At 42.8% G+C, this 23,148-nt stretch overlaps 1 protein-coding gene across 1 annotated transcript; it reads left to right on the top strand.

Moving 5' to 3' along the window:
* Positions 1-13,625: 13,625 nt before the first annotated feature.
* LOC131821992 (armadillo repeat-containing protein 1-like) lies at positions 13,626-21,545 on the top strand. Its single transcript, XM_059158377.1, has 4 exons — positions 13,626-13,693; positions 13,868-13,911; positions 14,173-14,220; positions 21,295-21,545. The coding sequence occupies exons 1-4, from the start codon at positions 13,626-13,628 to the stop codon at positions 21,543-21,545; spliced, it is 411 nt and encodes a 136-aa protein (XP_059014360.1).
* Positions 21,546-23,148: the final 1,603 nt, after the last annotated feature.

Here is a 23,148-nt window from a genome sequence, read left to right as displayed (position 1 = left end):
CCCTCACATGTCCTACCCTTCACCCACCCTAGTCCATTTGTTTCTCAATTCCCTAAACAAGCCCATCTCTTTTAAGACTGTCCTATCCCTTACAGCCACCTATCAACTCTTTATTCTTCCATATTCATTACCAATGTCACATCTCTTTTGGGGAGACATCTCTGAATCCTCCCTAAGACAAGGTCCTGACCTCTGAATTCTCACAACCTTCTTTGGGTTTTTTTCTAGAACACTTTTCATACTAGAACATTATTGTTTATGTTTTCATTGCTCCATTGTATGAGTTTTACGATTGCTGCTCTAACAAATTGCCACACACTTAGTAGCTTAAAATAACATAAATGTTGAGAACATGCTGAGTCATGTCTGATTTATCATTCCACCCCCCGACCCTGCACTTCTCCCCTCCAGTCATGTATCTGGCACAGAGTGGGCGTTCATCAGTGATTGACCAAATACATGTTATAACCTCTCATGGTTACCAGATTTTTCACTTCTCAGAGAACAAATTTCTTCCTTCTGTAAATCTAACCTAAATCCAGCCTGCTTTGTTACTCTAATTGGACTGATGCCAGATCCTACAGTGCCTCAACCCTTTTGTTGTTTGCCCTTGTCCAGTGAGGTATAACTGGAAACAAACTGAAAACTAGCCTGATAACATAGCCATAGTAGGGCAGTCAGTCAGTTCTCCTCAGATGGCTGCCCCATTCTTGAGGCAGGCCTTCCTGTTCTTCTTAGGTCAGATTTTAAAGCTTTTACCATCTGGGTTGCAGGATAAAATAGAGGAGGAATACTCCTGCAGGAAGACCACCATGCCTCAGTGTGCCCTCCAAGACCCTCTTCCTTTGGTAGCCTTTTATATGTGTGAGAGAGTGGGTCTTGTTTCCCCAACCTGAAGAACTAGAGCCCTATCCACATCTTGAAAATGTTCCCTACAACCGGTACAGAGCTAGACATGTGAAAAGGGCTCCCTAAACCAAGAATCTGGCCCCAAACCAGTTTTGCAAACTCTTTTCCCACTCTATTCCTTTTGTCACACAAAATTACTCCCTTTTCCTCCAAACAGCATAAATGAACCTATCCCCATCTTTTCTTAAGATATTCCTTCTGCCTAGAATGCCTGGTTTTTCTTTCCCTCCTCCCCTCCCTTTCTACAAGTCACACACACACACACACACACACACACACACACACACACACACAGACACACGTTAATCTTTTAATTTTTTGTGGTTTTCTTTGTTCATCTTTTAAAACCTAACTAAAATTATTCCTTCTCTGTAAGACCTTCCTTACCACCATGTCAGAATTTATCCTTCCTTCTTCTCCATCTCCCCAGCAGATTTTAGTTCTAATTAGCAAGAAGTCCATTCACCCTTGTGCGCTGGCTGTTCATTTACTCATTTACTTCCCCACCTTTGGGGTTTATTCACTTTGGTGTCCCACCCATCATCCACTCCACTCCCACATACCACCACAGCCTTACCTTCATCACACAGTGACAGGTCCCAATTTTGTAATCAGTCAGTGTTTACTCAGCAAATGAATGGCTTCTTCATCTTTTTCCTGCTACCTGAAAGGCCCAGGAGAAATCATGGTCCATATGTTAGAAAGTCCTCCCGCTTCCATGACCCATGTCACCCTCTTTCCCAACTTTACACACATAACTTGGCTGTTGTGATTTTTTTCTGCATTTATCCTCTGTAGCCCAAAGGCCCCAGATTCCATCACTCAGATGATTATCAGAGTACACTCATATATTTACAGGATAATGGAGCTGGAAGAGATTTTAGGGGACCCCATCTGCTTCCTAGTTCATAAAATTAGAAACTGAGACACAGGGGTCAAGGGATTTTTCTCAACATCCCTTGTCATATTCGTAACCAAGTCAGAACTAAATCCCTAAAAAGTTTTCAGAGTTTTAAGTTCAGTTTGCTTTGGACAAAACCACCATTAACCTTGCACAGAGAAGTAGGTAAATGGTGCCACATAGTGGCTGAGAGTCTTAGCTTCATCTACTGGCCTTGTTTCTGGAAAGTGGAACTTCAGCCACACACTGCTCTCCCTTCCTCCCATGAAGGATGAAGGGAAAGGAAGGTCATCTTCTAGGAATAATCCACAGAATGTCTACATAGCCCCACCTTCTGCTGGCAGAAAACAGGACCCAACTATGTGTTATCCCTCATCTTCACCAGGAAAAGTTGGGGAGTCAACACAGCAGACAGCTTGGAAGCCAGAGTCAGGCTTCTTAAAAGGGCTTTGAAGAGGTTGATTCATACCTTCATTTTCTGAACCACCTCTGAAAAGCTGTTCCTTGGGCCTGTGCAGCTGGGCAGGCTGTTTACCAAATGTTTGATTACCACATTTGGAATGTGAAGAACTGGCTTCACATCCTGGCACAGGCCTTTCTGTGCCAGATCCGAAGACCCAGAACTCAGGGCTAGAAAGGTGGATATTCACTCCAGATTCTTTCAATAGGGGTCTTAACAAGTTATTTGGAGGTTAAGATGCTGGGTCTTTCCCCATTTAAACACATACAGCACTCTAATTGACCTCCTAAAGCTTTTTTGATTTAGCTCCTAGCAGGAAATCTCTACATTGTAAGTCAGAGGAAAAGAAGGTTTCGTTTCAGGCAGAATAGGAAAATGTGGGTGGGTTTTGTGTCATCTGCCAAGAACTGACAGCATGTCTTATCTGGGAATGGAAATTCATACCTATACCAGAGCCCCCTGCTTGGACCCTCCAATGAATCATTACATTACTTTTGACCCCTAGCTGACTTCTGGGTGGATGCCTAGGTAGAAGAAAAGGTGGAGAGGAGTTGGGTTGCCAGGAAAATGAGGCTGACCCTAGCCTGGTTCTGGAATGAAAATGGGAGCAGATGACTACAAATCGGACAGAAGCTCAACAACAAATCAGGCAGAATTTTCTTCATTTCTCTCTCATTTGGGTTTCAAGTTCCAGGAATCTGTCCAAAGGATGGGGCCGTGAGTGAGCTGGTTTCAGGCTGGAGAGGGAAGGGGAACTTAGAAAACTAGATGAGAGGAAAAGAAAGGTGATGATGGGATGGAAAATCAAAAGCGCTGGGGGAAATGTATTTTGTGGGCTGGGTGGAGTTTATGCAAATTATGTTTAAATAAAATAATCTTGAAAATTAATTTCCTAGTTGGCTCAGAAGTCCTGGAAACAGAGTAAGACACTCTTTCCCAAGCCAAGGTCTCAGACCACAGTTTCCTCTTCCACAACCCCTCTCCTCAGGCCCAGAACACATACTATTTTCCCTTGGACCTGCCCCTCTAACTGATTCTGGAGCTTGGATGATTCTAATATTCATTGACTAAGCTCTTTATATCCTTGGAGAGGTATATATATTTCACTTACCTTTCAACATATTAACACTCAATTAGACTGCAGGGGCAATCTGGCCATCACAGATTACCACCCAAATGGCTCTGGTGCCCCATAGGTCTTTGAGGTTGGCAGGACAGGGAAAGTTAACTGCATTTTAAATATAAATTGATGTTCTGAGAGATGAAGTTAATTGACTTAGAATCTCACTGTTTTGGGTGCCTGAGTGGCTCAGCTGGTGAAAAGTCTGCCTTCAGCTTAGGTCATGATCCCAGAGTCCTGGGATTGAGTCCTGCATTGGGCTACCTGCTCGATGGGGATCCTGTTTCTCCCCCACTTCTCTGCATGCTTCTTCACCTGTTTATATCCTCTCTATATATATCAAATAAATAAATAAAATCTTTAAGAAAGGAATCTCAGTGCTAAAGGGATCTAAGATCATTTTAGTCAAAATCACCCTTTATGCTCAATTCCTTCCATCCCCTAATAATGCCCGTGTCCAGTGACTGGATAATAGTAATTGAGCACCCAGCAACTTGTAAATCACTATAATCTGAGAAAGATTTTGTCCAAATCCCACCGCTTATTAGATACAGGACTTGAAGTAGGAAACCAGTGTTCAGACTGAGTTTACATAAGAGCCTATGTTGAGACACTTGCTGTTTCCCCTGTTGGGGGTTCTTACATGGGTTTTAGCTGATTTACACCATACATGTTCTTATGTTGTAGAAAAATAAAAACTCAAGGAAGGAGAGGGTCAAAACCACCTGAGCAGAAGGAAGAAAGAACAAAACATGGGGTGTTGAACTTAAATATTCATTCTAGAAATGCATCTGGGCCAAGATGAGAATGAGGGGTGGAGTGAAGCTGGAATGGGAGGAAAAAGGGAAGTCTAGCCAACTCCATAGAGCCAGAAAACCTGAAAGATATTCAGCCAGTATGGGATGAGGAGTTTGGATGTTGGTCAGAGGTGACAGCATGGGGATCTGATTCCAAATTTGGGTACTACACCATTTGGAGCAATTTGTAAAGACCGTCTGGGTTAGCAGCTGCCCTGTTGCAGATAAACACCTCCTCCTCTTTACCAGAATGACAAAGACTGAAATTTAAAAAGGAATCCAGCCCTCTTCTATCTCTGAGCGAGCTTTGGAGTTAGGGGTGGTTTGGGTGGCAGCCAGAACCAGAGAAGATAGCTTTAGAAATAATTCTGTAGTGTTGTTATTATATAAGTAATAGTTACCATACATAAAACTACTATTAATAGGAAAACTGATGACAGGAAAAAGTTACTGTCTATATGACATTAAAATTAAGCACACCATTTGGTCAGTTTAGGTCAGCTTGATTCACCTGATTCATTGAGTGGAAATTAATCAGCCAGCCGAGCTTCACGGCATGAAGGTGACCAAATAAAGTTTCTCTTACTGAAGTTTTGCTTTCTCACCCTTTATTTTTGATGCATTGAGATACTATGTATGGGCCTAACTTGGATTTCTGGTGTTCTCATCTTACCAGGATGCTCAGAGCACAGAATACAGAAGTACTCCGGTGCCCGTCCCATGACCACAGTTGTTATCTCTGCCCGTCTTGCCTATGCTAGGCCTGGATCCCATCTCCAAATGAGAAAGGAACCTGTGGGAAATAGCTTGGAGCCCACTTTTTCTCTTTCTCAATTCCTTTTCCTGTGGCCCTCCTTCTTTCCCTTCCTCCCTTTTCCTTCCCTCCTTACCTCTCTTCCATGGGCCTATAAAGGTCTCTAGATTCCTAACTCAGGGTCCAGCCAACTGTGCACTGCTTCTTCTCTGCTAGCATGGGTTCCATCTTATCCAACTCAACCACTCATCACTCACTCATTGGTTTTGGCAGTAACCATCTGTCTCTGAGGAGACCCAATGAAACAGTGGGGATGGACCTGTTTTTCCTTTCCCTCTTTTGACTTAGGGAAACACTGAGTGAGAGGAGAGACATTTCTATGCTGAGGAAAGTAATTCTCTAATTCAATACACTCCCATAATCTTGAAAGGCACCCCCAGTTGAAGGGGGTTTTGTTAAAGGAAACCAAGGGATTTTCTAAGGAGCAAAGACGAAAATGAAAGGAAGGGAAGGGAAGATTAGAGAAAAGAAATGGGGAAGGGTCTTTCTCAAATGAGGTTGGCAAACTTAATCTCTAGAGTCTCAATGGAACTCCTCCTTTCAGGAGGCCCTGGGAACACTGAATTGCTCTACAACATCTTCATCCTCTCCAGCTTGCTTGGTTTTCCCTCCAGGAGTTAGAGAGCCATCTTTTATACAGCTGTGTAATTGAATGCATTTGTTAACACCCATTTTGGATGCTTGTGATCAAGAAGTGACAAGCTGGGGCGCCTGGGTGGCTCAGCTCAGGTCATGATCTCAGGATCCTGGGATCCAGCCCTGCATCAGGCTCTCTGCTTGGCAGGAAGCCTGCTTCCCTTTCTCTCTCTCTCTGCCTGTCTCTCTGTCTACTTGTGATCTCTGTCTGTCAAATAAATAAATAAAATATTTTTTTTTAATCTTAAAAATTAAAAAAAAGGAGTGACAGGCAGAAAGCTAAATAGTGAAAGGATGGTGGGGAAGATTGTTGAGGAAAGAGGAGTGAAAAAGAGTAAAAGGACAAAGAAGTTAAGGGAACAAATGAAAGAAACAAAGATGGTGCAGAGGAAGCTTTAAAAGTGTGGAGCTGAACTTATAACTGGGCACCTCTTTCCTTGTGGGACTGCCATCTAATTTAACTAAAGGATGGCATCTCAACAACTAGATACATTAGGGCCTGGTTCTTCAGTGAGTAGAAAGCCAAAATGTGAAGGTTTTCTTCAAATTTCCATGAAAATACTCCACCAAAATGGTACCTAATAAATATGGCCCTCCTTAAATAGGAGTTAGTGAGGTAAGCCTGTACAGTTGGTATAGGGAGCTCAGGACCCATCTAGGCCACCGTCTCTAGGTGGAGAGGAAAACAGAACTTCCTCTCTTCTCTCTACTGCCACTTCTGTGGAGCTGAAGAAACTAAAGGGAGAGACACCAACAAGTTGGCCACTGCTATATTCTCCTGACCTGGAGGAGGAAGGGAAAAAGAATGCTACCAGGGGCCTTCTGTAACTATCAGTTCTTAACACAAAAGAACACTTCCTGTGAGTAGATTTTCAGGTACTCTGATAGGTCAGTAGGGAAAATTGGGAATAAAAGGCCTTTCCAATGTCTCTCTAGCCACATCAAATGATCCTGGACTAGAAAACTTTAGGGTACAGATCCCCAGGTTTTCAAAGGGGCCCTAAAGGCATACCCTCTTGTCCTCATCCCAGTAATCCAGATCATCCACTGCTTGGACCTTAATTCCAAAGAGAAGGGCAACACCCTTTTAATCTAGAACCCTGGAAAATAGGACAGCAAGTTGACAGTATATTCTGGGAAAGAAAAAAAAATAGAGAAGGAAAAGGTTTAAGGAGGATCTTCGTCATTTTTCTCCAAGCCAGATGTCCCCAGATGTTGCTTGAATAATCTGAGCTAGCCACAAAAGTCCAAAAGAATGTGGAAACTATTTGAGAAGGGGCTTAAGGTTAGAATTAGCTATTTCTCGTAAGAGGCAATATGCTGTATGGGATATTTCAAAAATCAATTATGCTATCAGTTCAAGACAAAAGCAACCATTTGTGTATTATTCTGCAAGAATATCCACCATCCAAATGCACTGTTCAGTCCTCTGATCGGGCCTATACATAATCTAGTTTACTTTGCATGTAGACATGCCTATATTCAAACTCCAAATGCCCTGGGAAGAGGACAGGGCAAGTTACAGTAAATTGATAATATAGCTATAGGAAACTGAGGTCAGAGTAGCAAAAGATTTGTCTAAGCTGGCAGAATTGGGAAGGACCAAATTTTCCGAACTCCCAGGTCAGGGTTCTATCCCCTATATGTATACTCCTAGTGTAAAAGTTGGGGAATATGAGACCATCTAGATCTTGGACCCAACTCAAAGATCATCGCAACTTGGCCAACTCAAACCTGTTCCAGCTGTTGTTGATGTCAGACCCTAAAACGTGGAGGTGATGCCAAGGAGGAAGTTCCTGTGCCTGTGTGCCAATATATAAGGCTGTGGCTCTATGTTAATTCAGCCACTTGCAATGAATACATTTGACAAGCTGGAAGAGGAAGATGTCCACTTTGCAGAACATGTTCTCTCTATGCAAAAAGGAGACAAGATAAACTGGACCCAGGGCTAAAGCTCAGCTACCTTTGGGCCATGACAGGTGCTATAAGCCATGCCATGAATCCTGTCAAGGATCTAAGAGAGCCAGAAATGTGTAAAAGAATCCAAAGCCCAGGCTCTTACCCTAAATCTTTGTCTAGTCTCAACTATTAAAAGCACCCTTACAAAAACTTCCAAATATTTCTCAGAGCTCACAGGCTTGCATCTTGGGCCATATGGTGAAAAAGCTTCTGGAGCTCTGACCACTAGAAGGATTTAGAACAGTAGAAGATGAGTTTGGCATTCTATAGAGCAATACAAGGGGGCCAAATAAGGGATCCAGACTATTGTCCTGGCCCCAGGCTATGAGATTCCTCCAACAACAGCTCTCTCCCTAGACATACATTGACTTCATCCCCAGTTTTCTGGGAGGAAGGGGTAAAGTGGGCATCTGGCCCAGGCCTAAACAGGGCAAGTGAGAAAAGCAGAAGGGGAAAGGGGGAGGATAGGACAGAAGAACTTTGGGTACTGGAGGAGAGGAGTGATGAGGCAATTAAGTAGGTCTCAGATAAGTTTTACACTGATGAAGTTATCTAACAGGCTGGAGGGATGGGATCTTCTCAGGCTTCCTCCCCATATTTCACCAGCCTTCCTTGCTTGGGGAAACACAACAACTCTAGCTACCACAGGAAACACCACAGCCATCCATTGACTCTAGAGGCCAACTTGTAACTTGCTGTTAATGAGTACTAGGAGGTGTTGAGGCATCTGGGGGGCTCAGCTGTTAAGTGTTTTCCTTCAGTTCAGGTCATGATCCCAGGGTCCTGGGATTGAGCCCCTCCTCCAGGCTCCCTGCTCAGTAGGGAGTCTGCTTCTTCCTCTCCTTCTCCCTCTGCTCCTCTCCCCCCACTCATTTGTATGTGCTTTCACTTTCTCAAATAAATAAATAAAATCTAAAAAAAAAACCACTAAGGGCGCTGCTAGGAGGAGAAGGGGTCAGAGAGGGGAGCATAAGGGAAACTAGTTGAGGACTGTGAACTCACCTTCATTACCTCTTTTGTTTGTTCATGAGGTAGAAGAGCAAGGGAATGAAGCTGCAACAACCCTGATTCTGGAGGAAAGTAATGTCCCTCTTGTCCTCTAAACTAGCTGCCAGTTTGGCTCTTGCACAGACACAGTCTCACTCCTTAAGGAGATAAGTGTTATGTGTTCAGTAGCTTTGTATGCCTCAGCCTCAGAACAGCCATGCTACCCATTTCCATAGCACTCAACCTCTTTTCACTAGTCCGGAGGAACAGAACACAGTACCCTTAGATTCACAACCCTGAGTGAGTCACCACTCTCTTAGATTGCATACACATTGAATCCTCTAAATTTACTATACCATATTCATACTACTACATACTCAATTCAACCTGTTCCTTGATTATACACACATACCCCAGATATGTGTGCATGAATAATATGTACATACAAACACAGAACCATGAAATATCCACAAGTACATAGCCCTGAACATACAAACTCTCCTACAACCTACATATGCATATATTCGATTAAACCTGTACATGCACATCAACCACACTAACAATGTTTACATTCATCTCCTTAGGTATAAAAGTGTCTACAATCTGTCACATTCATATACTCCTTTGCACACATGCACTCCTTTGAATGCACGTACAACCATATCACTCTACATACAAGATGATATATAGACACAAAGGCGCACTGCGCATTCACAGATGTTCCTACCCTCTGTGCTGCCTACATACATCCCAATACTACTTTCACACATACCCAGCATATTGGTTGGCAAGTACTAGAACTAAACATTGCTTTGTAAGTTCTCCTAGGTCCATTGTGTGACATCCATTTTTCCTGCTTCCTGCTCTGTCTTTCTTGGTATATATATATATATATATATATATATATATATAATATGTATATATATCACATTTAAAGATTTTATTTATTTATTTGACAGACAGAGATCACAAGTAGGCAGAGAGGCAGGCAGAGAGAGGTGGGGAGGAAGGCACCCCGCCGAGCAGAGAGTCTGATGCAGGGTTCAATCCCAGGATCCCGGGACCATGACTTGAGCCAAAGGCAGAGGCTTTAACCCACTGAGCCACCCAGGCACCCTTTTCTTTTTAAAAACTTTTCTTTTTTTGAATAGCAGTGGTGATAATGGACATCCCTGCCGTGTTCCTGACCTTAGCAGAAAAGCTTTAAAGAATTTTTTTTAAAAGTCTTTTTAAAACGTTTTAAAAATTTTTTAAAGGTTTTAAACTTTTTAAAAATTTTTTATTATTTTCAGCATAATAGTATTCATTATTTTTGCACCACACCCAGTGCTCCATGCAATCTGTGCCCTCTATAATACCCACCACCTGGTACCCCAACCTCCCACCCCCCTGCCCCTTCAAACCCCTCAGATTGCTTTTCAGAGTCCATAGTCTCTCATGGTTCACCTCCCCTTCCAATTTCCCCCAACTCCCTCCTCCTAACTCCCCATGTTCTCCATGATATTTGTTATGCTCCACAAGTAAGTGAAACCATATGATAATTGACTCTCTGCTTGACTTATTTCACTCAGCATAATCTCTTCCAGTCCCGTCCATGTTGCTACAAAAATTGGGTATTGGTCCTTTCTGATGGAGGCATAATACTCCATAGTGTATATGGACCACATCTTCCTTATCCATTTGTCCGTTGAAGGGCATCTTGGTTCTTTCCACAGTTTGGCGACCGTGGCTATTGCTGCTATAAACACTGGGGTACAGATGGCCCCTCTTTTCACTAAATCTGTATCTTTGGGGTAAATACCCAGTAGTGCAATTGCAGGGTCATAGAGAAGCTCTATTTTTAATTTCTTGAGGAATCTTCACACTGTTCTCCAAAGATGCTGTACCAACTTGCATTCCCACCAACAGTGGAAGAAGATTCCCCTTTCTCCACATCTCCTCCAATACATGTTGTTTCCTGTCTTGCTAATTTTGGCCATTCTAACTGGTGTAAGGTGATATCTCAATGTGGTTTTAATTTGAATCTCCCTCATGGCTAGTGATGATGACCATTTTTTCATGTGTCTGATAGCCATTTGTATGTCCTCATTGGAGAAGTGTCTGTCCATATTTTCTGCCCATTTTTTGATATGATTGTTTGTTTTGTGTGTGTTGAGTTTGAGGAGTTCTTTATAGATCTTGGATATCAACCAAAATGACTAGGAGGAGGAATGCCCAACAGAAGAAAGATACAGAGGATGAACCTTCTGCAACAGAGCTAACGGCTATCAACATAGACAATATGTCGGAAAGAGAATTCAGGCTAACAATTATCCAGGCAATAGCTAGTGGAGAAAGCCATGGATGACCAAACGGAATTGATTAGGGCCAAGCTGAAAGCAACCAGAGATGATGTTCACAATGTTAGGGCGGAGCTAAAAGCTACCAGGGCTGAGGTTCACAATGCTCTCAATGAGTTCCAATCTAATCTAAACTCTCTCAAAGCTAGGGTAACTGAGACAGAAGATAGAATTAGTGATCTGGAGGACAAACAGACAGAGAGAAAGGATCAGGAGGAAGCCTGGGACAAACAGCTTAGAAACCATGAAAACAGAATCAGGGAAATAAATGATGCCATGAAACGTTCCAATGTCAGAATTATTGGAAACCCTGAAGGGGAGGAAAAAGAAAGAAATCTAGAAGATATAGTGGAACAAGTTCTTCAAAAATTTTCCCAATCTTGCAAATGGAACCAGCATTCATGTACTAGAGGCCAAAAGGTCTCCACCCAAGATTATAGATTCCCAAAAAATCATCAAGGCACCTGATAGTCAAATTGAGGAATCATAATTGTAGGTATAATCTCTTTAAAGCTGCTAGGACAAAGAGGCTCCTTACTTACAGAGGAAAGCCCATAAGAATAACGTCAGACCTGTTTACAGAGACCTAGCAAGCCAGAAAGGGCTGGCAAAACATATTTAGGGCTCTAAATGAGAAGAACATGCAGCCAAAAATACTTTATCCAGCAAGACTGACATTCAAAATGGATGAAAAGAAAGACTTCAAAGGTAACACGATGTCAATAAAAACGTATCTATCAATAATCACTCTCAATGTGAATGGCCTAAATGCGCCCATAAAATGGCAAAAGGTTGCAGATTGGATAAAACGACAGGACGCATCCATATGTTGTCTACAAGAGACCCATTTTGAACCTAAAGATACACCCAGACTGAAAGTGAAGGGATGGAGAAGCATCTTTCATGCCAATGGGCCTCAAAAGAGGGCTGGGGTAGCGATTCTCATATCAGATAAATTAGATTTTAAACTAAAAACTGTAGTCAGAGATACAGAAGGACACTACATCATTCTTAAAGGCACTATCCGCCAAAATGATCTAACAATTGTAAATATCTATGCCCCCAATATGGGAGCAGCTAATTACATAAGAAAACTGTTAATCAAGATAAAGAGTCATATTGATATGAATACATTAATAGTAGGAGATCTTAACATGCCTCTCTCAGAAATAAACAGATCATCGAAGCAGAAAATCAATAAAGAAACAAGAGCATTGAATGACACATTGGGCCAGATGGACCTCATAGATATATACAGAACATTCCACCCTAAAACAACAGAATACTCATTATTCTCAAGTGTACATGGAACCATCTCCAGAATAGACCACAAACTGGGTCACAAATCAGGACTCAACCTTACAAAAAGACTGACATTATTCCTTGAATATTCTCAGATCACAATGCTTTGAAACTGGAGCTCAATCACAAGGAAAAGTTTGGAAGGAACTCAAACACCTGGAAACTAAAGAATGCTTGCATCGGGGCACCTGGGTGGCTCAGTGGGTTAAACCGCTGCCTTCAGCTCAGGTCATGATCTCTGATGAGATCGAGTCCCACATCAGGCTCTCTGCTCAGCAGGGAGCCTGCTTCCCTCTCTCTCTCTCTCTCTCTCTCTGCCTGCCTCTCCACCTACTTGTGATTTCTCTCTGTCAAATAAATAAATAAAACCTTAAAAAAAAAAAAAAGAATGCTTGCATCAACCAGGAGATCAAAGAAGAACTTAAACAATTCATCGAAACCAATGAGAAAGAAGACACTTCGGTCCAAAATCTATGGGATACAGCAAAGTCGGTCCTAAGGAGGAAATACATAGCAATCCAAGCCTCCCTCAAAAAACTGAAAAATCCAGAATACACCAGCTGTCTCTACACCTTAAAGAGCTGGAGAACCAACAACAAATCAAAACAACTCACACATAAGAAGGGGAATAATCACGATTAATGAGGTAGAAACCAGAGATACAGTAGAATGTATCAATGAAACTAGAAGCTGGTTTTTTGAAAGAATCAATAAGATCGATAAACTATTGGCCACACTAATCCAAAAGAAAAGAGAGAAGGCCCAAATTCATAAAATTATGAATGAAAACGGAGAGGTCACAACTAACACCAAGGAAGTAGAAACAATCATCAGAAGTTATTTTCAACAGTTTTTAAACTTTTTAAAAAGTTTTAAAAACTTTTCTATATGGGAATTTTCAAAAGTATACAAAAGTAATAAGAATAGTAAAGTGAACCCTGTGAACCCATCACCTAGCTTCAAAAATTATTTACATATATTTAATTTAAACAATCCAACAATTCGCTCTTCAGCTTCTAGAGTTAACCTGGTCCTTTGTCATCACTGAGGCCATGGTTTCTAATTGAGGGACCCACTCTGTGGCTCCAGGGTTCCTCTGCCTCATTCTTTGATATGGCCCTGATGGTGCAACAGGCTCTGGACTCCAAAAGCTTTGGCACAAATTTAAGAAGATTTTGTTCATGTGTATGGTATAACAGATGAATTCTTCCTCCTCCACCATGAATGAAGAACCCAATAATCTCTCAGTAGTTAAATAGCTATGGGATCTAGAAGCAGATACATTAAATAGAAGAGACAATGTCCAGGATCAGACATGTCTGCCTGGTCTTATTTGTTTATGGACCATCCCAACCCCCCTGTTGTCCATTCCACTTTGCTCACTCTTTAGTACTTAGCAGAATGCCATGCCAACAGAGAAAAGATGAAAGGAAAACATATGATGTTAAGCTTGCACAATGTTATATAGAAGACTACAACTCCAGGAGAAACAAAACTGCTGGCTTCTGAAATTTATGACATTTTTTGGTTTTCCATATAGAGCAGATGGTAAATTCACAATAAGGAAAGCTCAGTTTTTTTCTGGGAACTACAAACAAACGTGCCAAAACAGTGGTTTTGTATATAGATGGTCTTGATGATATGTCTCAGACAAATCTCTGTGAAGAAGCTTTGTTAAGAATTAAAGGTGTACATGGGAAGATGGAGAGGAGAAGGGAGTTGGGGGAAATTGTAGTGGGAGATGAACCATGAGAGAGTATGGACTCTAAAAAACAATCTGAGGGTTTTGAAGGGGCGGGACATGGGAGGTTGGGTGAAACTGGTGGTGGGTATTATGGAGGGCAAGTATTGCATGGGACACTGGGTGTGGTACATAAACAATGAATTCTGGTACACTGAAAAGAAATTAAAAAAATAAAAATTTTTAAAGTTAAAAAAAAAATTAAAGGTGTTATTAGCTTTATTTTTCAAATGGCTATTCAAAGATGTGTGGTGTGTGTAAGGGCCTACTTAGCCATAGAGAGCCATTTTGTTGTTTATGCAGTAAACTTAGATTGAACCTGCCCCTTCCCCCCAAGAGAAAAGCGCTTAGAAACAGAACTGGAGAAATATGACTGACCAGTCCCTGATAGTGGAGCCCACATACAAGGATGTGTCCGGCCAGGTGGAAACGTCCAATCAGTAAAAGCACATGTATTACCTCCCTACCTGCAAAGGATGAGCCAGGCCAGGTGGAAACATCCAAACAAGGGAAAGCGCACGTATTACCCACCAAGGAGTGTGAGCCCCTCCTTTTGGACACCAGACAAAGGAACCGATTCTAGCCAAGGTCATAGGCTGAATTAGATGACTATCATGGGGTAAAATGTAATTCAGTTGGCCACCTGTGTGTGGCCAGGCCACATGGCCTTTACTCTATAAAAGTTAGTCTGTGAGACTGGGAGGGGTCACCTCTTTGCAAGAGATGGCCCTGGACAGTCAGTTTGATTCTCGATGCTTGGCGTGAAATAAAGCTTTGCTTGACCTTCGCTTTGTATCAGTCTTGTCCTTTTGTCTACAGACCCTTTCAGTGGGGGCTCATCCAGGATAAAATGGCGAGGACTGAGCCAGCATCAGAAAGCCTCCGGATGTAAGATCTCAAGACCCCTTGAGATCCTATCTGTCTGTTTGTCTGTCTTGTCTGTCTGTCTGCGGAGCTCCAGGGTAATAACGGGGAGAAGCTGGATGCAGCATAGCTCCCAGGGCTGGAGTGGATGCAGGGACGCCTCATCCCTCGTGGGGGGTGGGGATTGCCAGGGTTAGGGGCCCTCCCAGGCAATCAGGGGACTGAGAAAATCCCCAACATTGGGTGCATGTAGGGGACCAGGTGCAATCCCCACCAGCGAGAGCATCTAGGCGACCAAAAAAATCCCCACCAACGAGTGTGTCAAGGGGACCACAACCGTTGGGTTTACGGATGCACGTAGGGAACTGAGAAAATTCCCCGCTGGGTCAACGGATGCTCATAGGGAACCAAGAAAATTCCCGACAGTGGTAGGTTACGTTTTTAAGATGGGATTACATCTTGTACATCTTTGGGTTTAACATCTGGTCGAAGATGGGCCGCTGGGCCTGTGGTTGTCTTTGTCTTGTCTTCTTGTTGCTTGTTGTGTTGTTTGTTGTGTTGCTTGTTGTGTTTGAAGGAATGGGGCAAGCAGAGTAAGGGGACTCTGGTTTTCATCTCTCCGTTCCGCCTCATAGATGTGGGGCTTCTCCCTTACTCATTTCTTGTGTTAATGGCTGGCTATAACTGGAGCCAGCTGGGATTGGTCTAACTCGAGACAGAGACTTTAAGGAATATTCCCAAGCAGCTGCCAAAACTTCCTTTGTTTCGGGGAAGTTCCTTGCCCTCTCTGGCCCGATGTGGACTGACTAGCCCCCACCCCTTGCTGGTGGGAAAGCATGATGTCTGCTCCTCTGTTGAAGTTGATAAGCTCTAAAACTGGGAATCCTTTTTCTGCCTTCTGGTGGCACTTTGTTTCTTCTGTCTCCCACTTCTCATGTTTCTGCACCAACGTGCGTGCAGCCTGCATGACTAGCCTCTAGATCATGCACTATGGCTCCTTCTCTCTTCACTGTCAAGAAGCAAGAAGAGCAGCCCCTGGACCTAACACCCCCCACTCCAAATCCTCCCACCCATGTCTCGAGTAAATATTCAAAGTGGAGTGGGCCCAGGTGGAACGTAAATCAGTATTTGAACTAAATTTGTTGGTTTAATTAAGATATACACGTCTTTTAAGTTATCAGCAGTAAATGTAAAACTTCAGAGTTTACTTAAGATTAAATAAGCTCATTATTTCTGTTAAAATCTGTTGAAATCTATTAGCAAAGAAATGACTAAACTGATGGTTAATTGTCTGTCTCAAAGTTTAATAGGTAATTGCTAAAGTAGCTTTCAAAGTCTTTGGTAACCTGAAACTTTAAAGTTTTGGTTGGATGACAAATGGTTTTAAATTATGGACATCTAGATGTTAACCAAACAGGATAAAATGCTGACATTGATTACTGAAACTAGGTTTGTGCTTTTGAAATCTGTTGGCAAACATGTTTTGCGCTTAACTGATTCATAAATTTGCCATCTGAAGAATTCTGTTGTAACAGCTCACAATTGGTTAATAACTGATTAAGGTCTTTCTAAGAGTACAAAATTCTGTTAAATGTAACTAAGACTGATGGAAATAAGGGAAACAACTCTGTATATAGGAAAGTAGATAATATGTAAGAAAGATTTAAGAAATGGAAGTACATTTTGTTGAAAGTAAAAAAGGTAATTTTGTCCTAAATGAGATGGTTGTTTGGAAGGAAATGGCTTGGGACAAAATCTGAATGCAAAGGAAGGTTGTAGAAGGTTTGTGAAGGAAAATCTTCAGGAAAAAAAAAATTTAGGTATGGTCAGGACAGACTAAGGAAAAAAAAAAAGGGGGAGAAAAGACCAGATGCCTGATCCTGTTTAAATAAGAAAGAAAGAAAGAACAGCCTCCAAGGTGATTTAGCACTCTCCTGACCTGCCTTCACATAGATTATACTTCCAACTGAAAGGGCCATTTGGCCTTGAGAGATTAAGGAAGCAGCCCAACTTTGAGGGACTGCAAAAACACCCTGTTACCATCCTCCATTGCCTGTAACCATAGAAACTCACTCTTTTTTAATTTTTAATAGTTTTTTTATTTTTTATAAACACATATTTTTATCCCCAGGGGTACAGGTCTGTGAATCACCGGTTTACACACTTCACAGCACTCACCAAAGCACATACCCTCCCCAATGTCCATAATCCCACCCCCTTCTCCCAAGCCCCCTCCCCCCAGCAACCCTCAGTTTGTTTTGTGAGATTAAGAGTCACTTATGGTTTGTCTCCCTCCCAATCCCATCTTGTTTCATTGATTCTTCTCCTACCCACTTAAGCCCCCATGTTGCATCACCACTTCCTCATATCAGGGAGATCATATGATAGTTGTCTTTCTCTGCTTGACTCACCCTCACTGTTCTTGCTGAGCTTATGTAAATAATTAGGCCAGGTTTGTTAAAAACTGGACTTGTTTTTCAAATAAATTAGTCCTGATTTGGCTATCTCTGGAAATGAGGGTTATTTTAGAGAGAAAAAATTATGTTTTAATAACACGCCTTTATGGATGTTAAATTCTAGATTCGGTTGTCTTTAAATGTTTGTTTACCTAAGCTAGACAACTTGAGGCAAACTTTAGAGGAAGATTTAAAATATTTATAAAATGGGTTAAACTAGACTATGAAGGGGCCTGGGCTAAGACTAGGAGGAAATTAGTAAGCCAAATACATCAGGGCACTCATTTGGGGACATGCAAGCTTAAGGAGCTTATGGGCAAGCAGTTTCAAGTTTCTAAATTATGGAGTATGGCTCAGGATGTGGTTGATAGATGTGCTCAATGTCAGGTAGTAAATGCGGGAAGAACTAAAATGGGAAGAGGAAAAAGAGAAAGTGGTAAAGAGCCAAAAATTTATTGGGAAATGGATTTTACAGAGATGAAACTGGGAAAATATAGACACAAGTATATGTCAGTTTTTATGGATCCCTTTTCAGGCTGGGTAGAGGCCTTTTCTGCCAAACATGAGATGGCAAGAGTGGTAGCCAAAAGCTACTAGAGGTTTGGGTTACCTCTCGTGATGGGGTCAGACAATGGCCCTACATTTGTGAGTTCAGTAGCACAGGCATTGGCCAAAGCCATTGGCACTAATTGAAAACTACATTGTGCCTACTGGCCCCAGAGTTGCGGGCAAGTAGAGAGAATGAACTGGACTCTTAAAGAGACCTTGACAAAGCTAAGTCTGGAGGCTGGTGATGGATGGGTGACTCTCCTTCCTTTCGCCCTCCTCATGGCATGATGTACACCCTATTTAAACAAGGTGACCCCATTTGAAATAATGTTTGGGAAACACCCCCACCCCTCGCTCTGCCCTTGGCTACAAAAGGTTGCCCTAGCAAAAGTGACTAATCAGTCTGTACTCCAGTCACTGCAGGCATTGCAGTCTGTCTTAAAAAGAGCCCACTCAGGGATCCAAACTGCCCACACTGAAATGGAGATGGAGCTGGAACCACATCCTTACCAACCCGGGGACTTGGTTTGAATGTGCCGCCGCCAAGTAGAAAACTTGGAACCTCGTTGGAAGGGACCATTTACTGTCATCCTAACCACCCCCAGAGCAATAAAAGTAGAAGGCATCCGGGCCTGGATTCACACGAGTCACGTCAAGCGAGCCGAAGACAGGGATGCCCCCAGAGATGGATGCCATTGTTGATGGACCCCGCCGACCATGAACTAAAGCTAAGACTCAAAAAAACAATGAGTTCATTAAGTTTATTGTTACTTCTATTATTACCGATCTATGTAAAAACTTCTGAGTCACCCCATCAGACAGAGAAGTATAAATGGGAAATTAGACAAGTGGGATTAACAAAAATTGAAAAGGTTATACAAAGCAATAAATGGCTGACCCATCAGCTAACTATGCAATTTAATATAACCATATGTCAGTTGGCACCTGTAACTCCTTGTGTCACGCATGACTCTTACTACATGTGTCCTTACACAGGGACTCATACAGGGTGTGGAAGAGCTTCAGACTATTACTGTGCATGGTGGGAATGTGAGACAATAGCCTCTGATTGGGGGATAAACCGTGACCCCTATATAATAGTAGTACCCATCAGAACAGATAACTGGTAACACAAAAAGAATTTGTTAAAAATTTAGCCACAGGGATCTTTCCTTCAATTGCATCCCACTGATCTGGAAAATATTGTACAAATATATCTATTACAATCATCAACCCCAAAGATCATCTCTGGGAATATGGCCGATCTTGGGGCCTTAGATACTATGAACCTGGTGCAGATAGAGGAGGGCAATTCACCATCCAGAAGATAAGAATTCGAGAACCGCTTCAGCCTATAGGGCTGAACCCAGTTTTAAATCCTCCCAAGCTATTAAAACCAACCAAGCTACCCGCCACGTCTACCCCAAGGGAAACTATCATAAAAAAGAAAAGAGAAAAGGTTGACAATGGCAATAATGTTATAAAAAGTTTACTCCCACTGGCAGATACAATGTTTAATTTTTTAAATGCTTCAAATCCTAATATCACCTGAGACTGTTGGCTATGTTTAAATCCTCAGCCCCCATACTATATTGGCATGGGGGCCAATCTTACTATAGGGACCCAAAAGGGCCAAATTAAAAATGAAAGATCTTATAACTCCTGTGAATGGGAAAAAATACCTAGACTAACTTTAGGAGATATAAGAGGTAATGGACTTTGCTTTGCTACATGGAAAGGGAAACAATCTTCCCAATACAAAAACTTATGTGAGGGTATAATGGTCCCTACCGTCTTCACTAATTTCCTTAAGGCCCCTATCAGGGCCTGGTTTGTTTGTAATTCAGGGCTCACACCATGCCTTAATCTTGCTTTATTCTTCATGGAATGAACTCTGTATAACAGCTCACATCCTTCCCCAAGTAGGTTATTATAAGGGGGTCAAAGGATTCCAGCATCTTACTGCAGGGACAGGGCGAACAAAACGTGCGGTCCCATCCTAATTCCACCATTAGAGGCTGCAGGAATAGCAGGATCTACAACAATAGGAACCGCAGCCTTAATAAAATAAAAAGTAGATTTTGAGGCTCTGGGATCACAAGTAGATGCTGATTTATGTCACATGTATGAAAATATAGATAAGCAAACTGATTCCCTAAGCTCTCTAGCCAAAATGGTACTGCAAAATAGAAGGGGGCTTAACATACTATTCTTAGAAAAAGGGGGACTTTGTGTAGCCTTGGGGGAAGAATCCTACTTTTGGGTAAATCACACTGGGGCCATTAAAGACAGCTTGACAGCCGTCAAAAGAAAATTAGATGAGTGCGAACAACAGCGCAGGGACTCCCAGGGATGATATAAAAGTTTATTCAACTGGTCTCCATGGATGACTTCCCTAATATCAGCAATTTCAGGCCCCTTAATCTTACTATTATTGATGATACTCTTTGGCCCCTGCACTATAAAGGCCCTGATGTCCATTGACAATGGCAAAAAAAAAAAAAAAAAAAATGGGGCGATAAAGATGCTAATCTTACAAACTCAGTATAATCCCTTACAACAGGGGGACATAGAATCCTCAAAGATTTGACTAATCTCCAAAGAAAAGGGGGGAATGTAAGGGCCTACTTATCCAGAGCAAGCCATTTTGCTGTTTATGCAGTAAACTTAGATTGAACCTGCCCCTTCCCCCCAAGAGAAAAGCGCTTAGAAACAGAACTGGAGAAATATGACTGACCAGTCCCTGATAGTGGAGCCCACATACAAGGACGTGTCCAGCCAGGTGGAAACGTCCAATCAGTAAAAGCACATGTATTACCTCCCTACCTGCAAAGGATGAGCCAGGCCAGGTGGAAACATCCAAACAAGGGAAAGCGCACGTATTACCCACCAAGGAGTGTGAGCCCCTCCTTTTGGACACCAGACAAAGGAACCAATTCTAGCCAAGGTCATAGGCTGAATTAGATGACTATCATGGAGTAGAATGTAATTCAATTGGCCACCTGTGTGTGGCCAGGCTCAACCACATGGCCTTTACTCTATAAAAGTTAGTCTGTGACAAGATGGGATTGGGAGGGAGACAAACCATAAGTGACTCTTAATCTCACAAAACAAACTGAGGGTTGCCGGGGGGAGGGGGTTGGGGAGAAGGGGGTGGGATTATGGACATTGGGGAGGGTATGTGATTTGGTGAGTGCTGTGAAGTGTGTAAACCTGGTGATTCACAGACCTGGGGATAAAAATATATGTTTATAAAAAATATATGTTTATAAAAAATAAAAAATTTAAAAAAAAAAAAAAAAAAAAAAAAAAAGTTAGTCTGTGAGACTGGGAGGGGTCGCCTCTTTGCAAGAGATGGCCCTGGACAGTCAGTTTGATTCTCGATGCTTGGCGTGAAATAAAGCTTTGTTTGACCTTCACTTTGTATCAGTCTTGTCCTTTTGTCTACGGACGCTTTCAGCGTGGATCCATTTGGATTTGAAAGCAGAGGCCTTGGCATCAGTAATAGCATCAATCAAGGATATGAAGGCTCAGCATGTTGTGAAAAGTGAAATTGGAGAAGAGATGCTGGTCCCATTCCAAGATATACCTGTGGAAGTAGAACAGAACACAGAAAAGCCCAACTACCTGCCTGCGGATAAGAGTCCCACAAAGAAGCAAGAAAAAGCAGTGTCCCAGGTCATCTCACACCCAGAGGGTGGAGCTAGCTGACTAAGCACAGCTGCAGGGTTTTGTTTTTTGTTTTTTTGTTTTTGTTTTGAAGGTCAAGCAAGGCTTTATTTCGTGCCAAGCATCAGGAATCTAACCGAACATTCAGGCCGCACCTCTTACAAAGAGAGGGCAACCCTTCTCTGTTTCACAGACTAGCTTTTAAGGGCAAAGACCATGCGGTCAGGCCTGGCTACTCACAGGTGGCCAATGGGATTTTAACACACACAGGAAACTCCACAGTGATGCTAGGTGACCAATTGAGTTACAATTTACCCTCGTAGACATTTGAACCAGCCTATTACACCTTGATTGGGATTGGCGCCCAAAAGGCTCCCAAAGGGCAGGGCCTATACTCCTTGGTAACCAGGGAGACAGTATGCATCCCCCACTGATTGAATACCTCCACCTGGCCCAACCCACGCCTGTACTTGGACTTTGTTACGTGGGACTGGTTTCCCGGACTTGCTTTTAAATAAGTTCCCCTGGGGGGGCAAGGTCAATTTAAGCTTTACAGCAAAATTGCAGTTCAACTGGGGTGGGGATGCTCTGGCTGAATAGGCCCTTACATTCTCCCTTTTCTTTGGAGATTAGTCAAATCTGACTTTTCAGCCAGTTCTACATCCCTTTTTTAACAGCTGCCAGACTGTTTTAATGATTCCAGAGTGGTTTACCCAGAAACAGCATTTCTCTCCTAGGGCTATGCAGAGCACCCCCTTTTTAGAAATAGTATGTCAAGCCCTAATTGTCTATATTTCCCACCTATACTTTAACAATAGAAGCAACAATGAACTCAATGAACTCATTGTTTCTGAGTCTTAGCTTTAGTCCATGATCAGCGGGGTCCATCAGCAGCGGCATCCACCTCTGGGGGGCGTCCTCATCCTTGGCTCGTTTGACGTGACCCGCGTGAATCCAGGCCCCGATGCCTTCTATTTTCATCGCCGTGGGGGTGGTTGGGATGACAGTAAACAGTCCCTTCCAGCGAGGCTCCAAGTTTCCCACTTGGCAGCATGCATCCAAACCAAGTCCCTGGGTTGGCGAGGATGTGGCTCCTTCCAAGACAAACCGCAATGCCTTGTTTAAGCAGGGTGTACATCGGGCCCCTTGGCCATCTGTAGTAGTGCCTTGGTGAATGCAATCAGCTCCGTTTTCCGCCGAGGTCCTGTGTGGCAGGTCCGTCATCCAGAGTCCCTGCTCAGGAGAAACCACGGCAGCCTCCGCATACCTCTTTCCATCGACCATGTAGCTACTTCCGTCTCTAAACAGTCATTTCTGCATCTGGGAGGGGAGTGTCTCTGGGATCCGACCTTATTCCTGTGACTTGGGCTGGGCCTTCCCGCAGTCGCGTGGGTGGTCAGCCAGCACCTCTGGTAGCAACGTGGCTGGATTTAGCACCGCCTGAGGCTGGGAGATCACTTTTGGTTCTTTGAGGAGGAGGGGCTGATACCCCATCACTAGGACATTTGTTATCCACCGGTCTGGTGGAGTCCAGAGAAGGCCCTCGATAGCGTGGGTGGTGGTCAAGGTGAGATTTTGACCCAGAGACAATTTTCTTGCATCCTTGACCAGGAGGGCCATGGCAGCAATTATGCAGCTACTCCAT

This window comes from Mustela lutreola, chromosome X (assembly GCF_030435805.1).
Source record: "Mustela lutreola isolate mMusLut2 chromosome X, mMusLut2.pri, whole genome shotgun sequence".
Lineage (NCBI taxonomy): Eukaryota > Metazoa > Chordata > Mammalia > Carnivora > Mustelidae > Mustela > Mustela lutreola.
Note: the sequence above shows the minus strand (reverse complement) of the source record. Positions and strands in the feature narration are given on the sequence as shown.

Coding starts and splice junctions, on each gene's coding strand:
- LOC131821992 (XM_059158377.1), top strand. CDS start 13,626: ATGCCATGCCAACAGAGAAAAGATGAAAGGAAAACATATGATGTTAAG. Junction 13,912..14,172: donor AGCTTTGTTAAGAATTAAAG/GTGTACATGGGA, acceptor AAAAAATTAAAG/GTGTTATTAGCTTTATTTTT. Junction 14,221..21,294: donor TATTCAAAGATGTGTGGTGT/GTGTAAGGGCCT, acceptor GGACGCTTTCAG/CGTGGATCCATTTGGATTTG.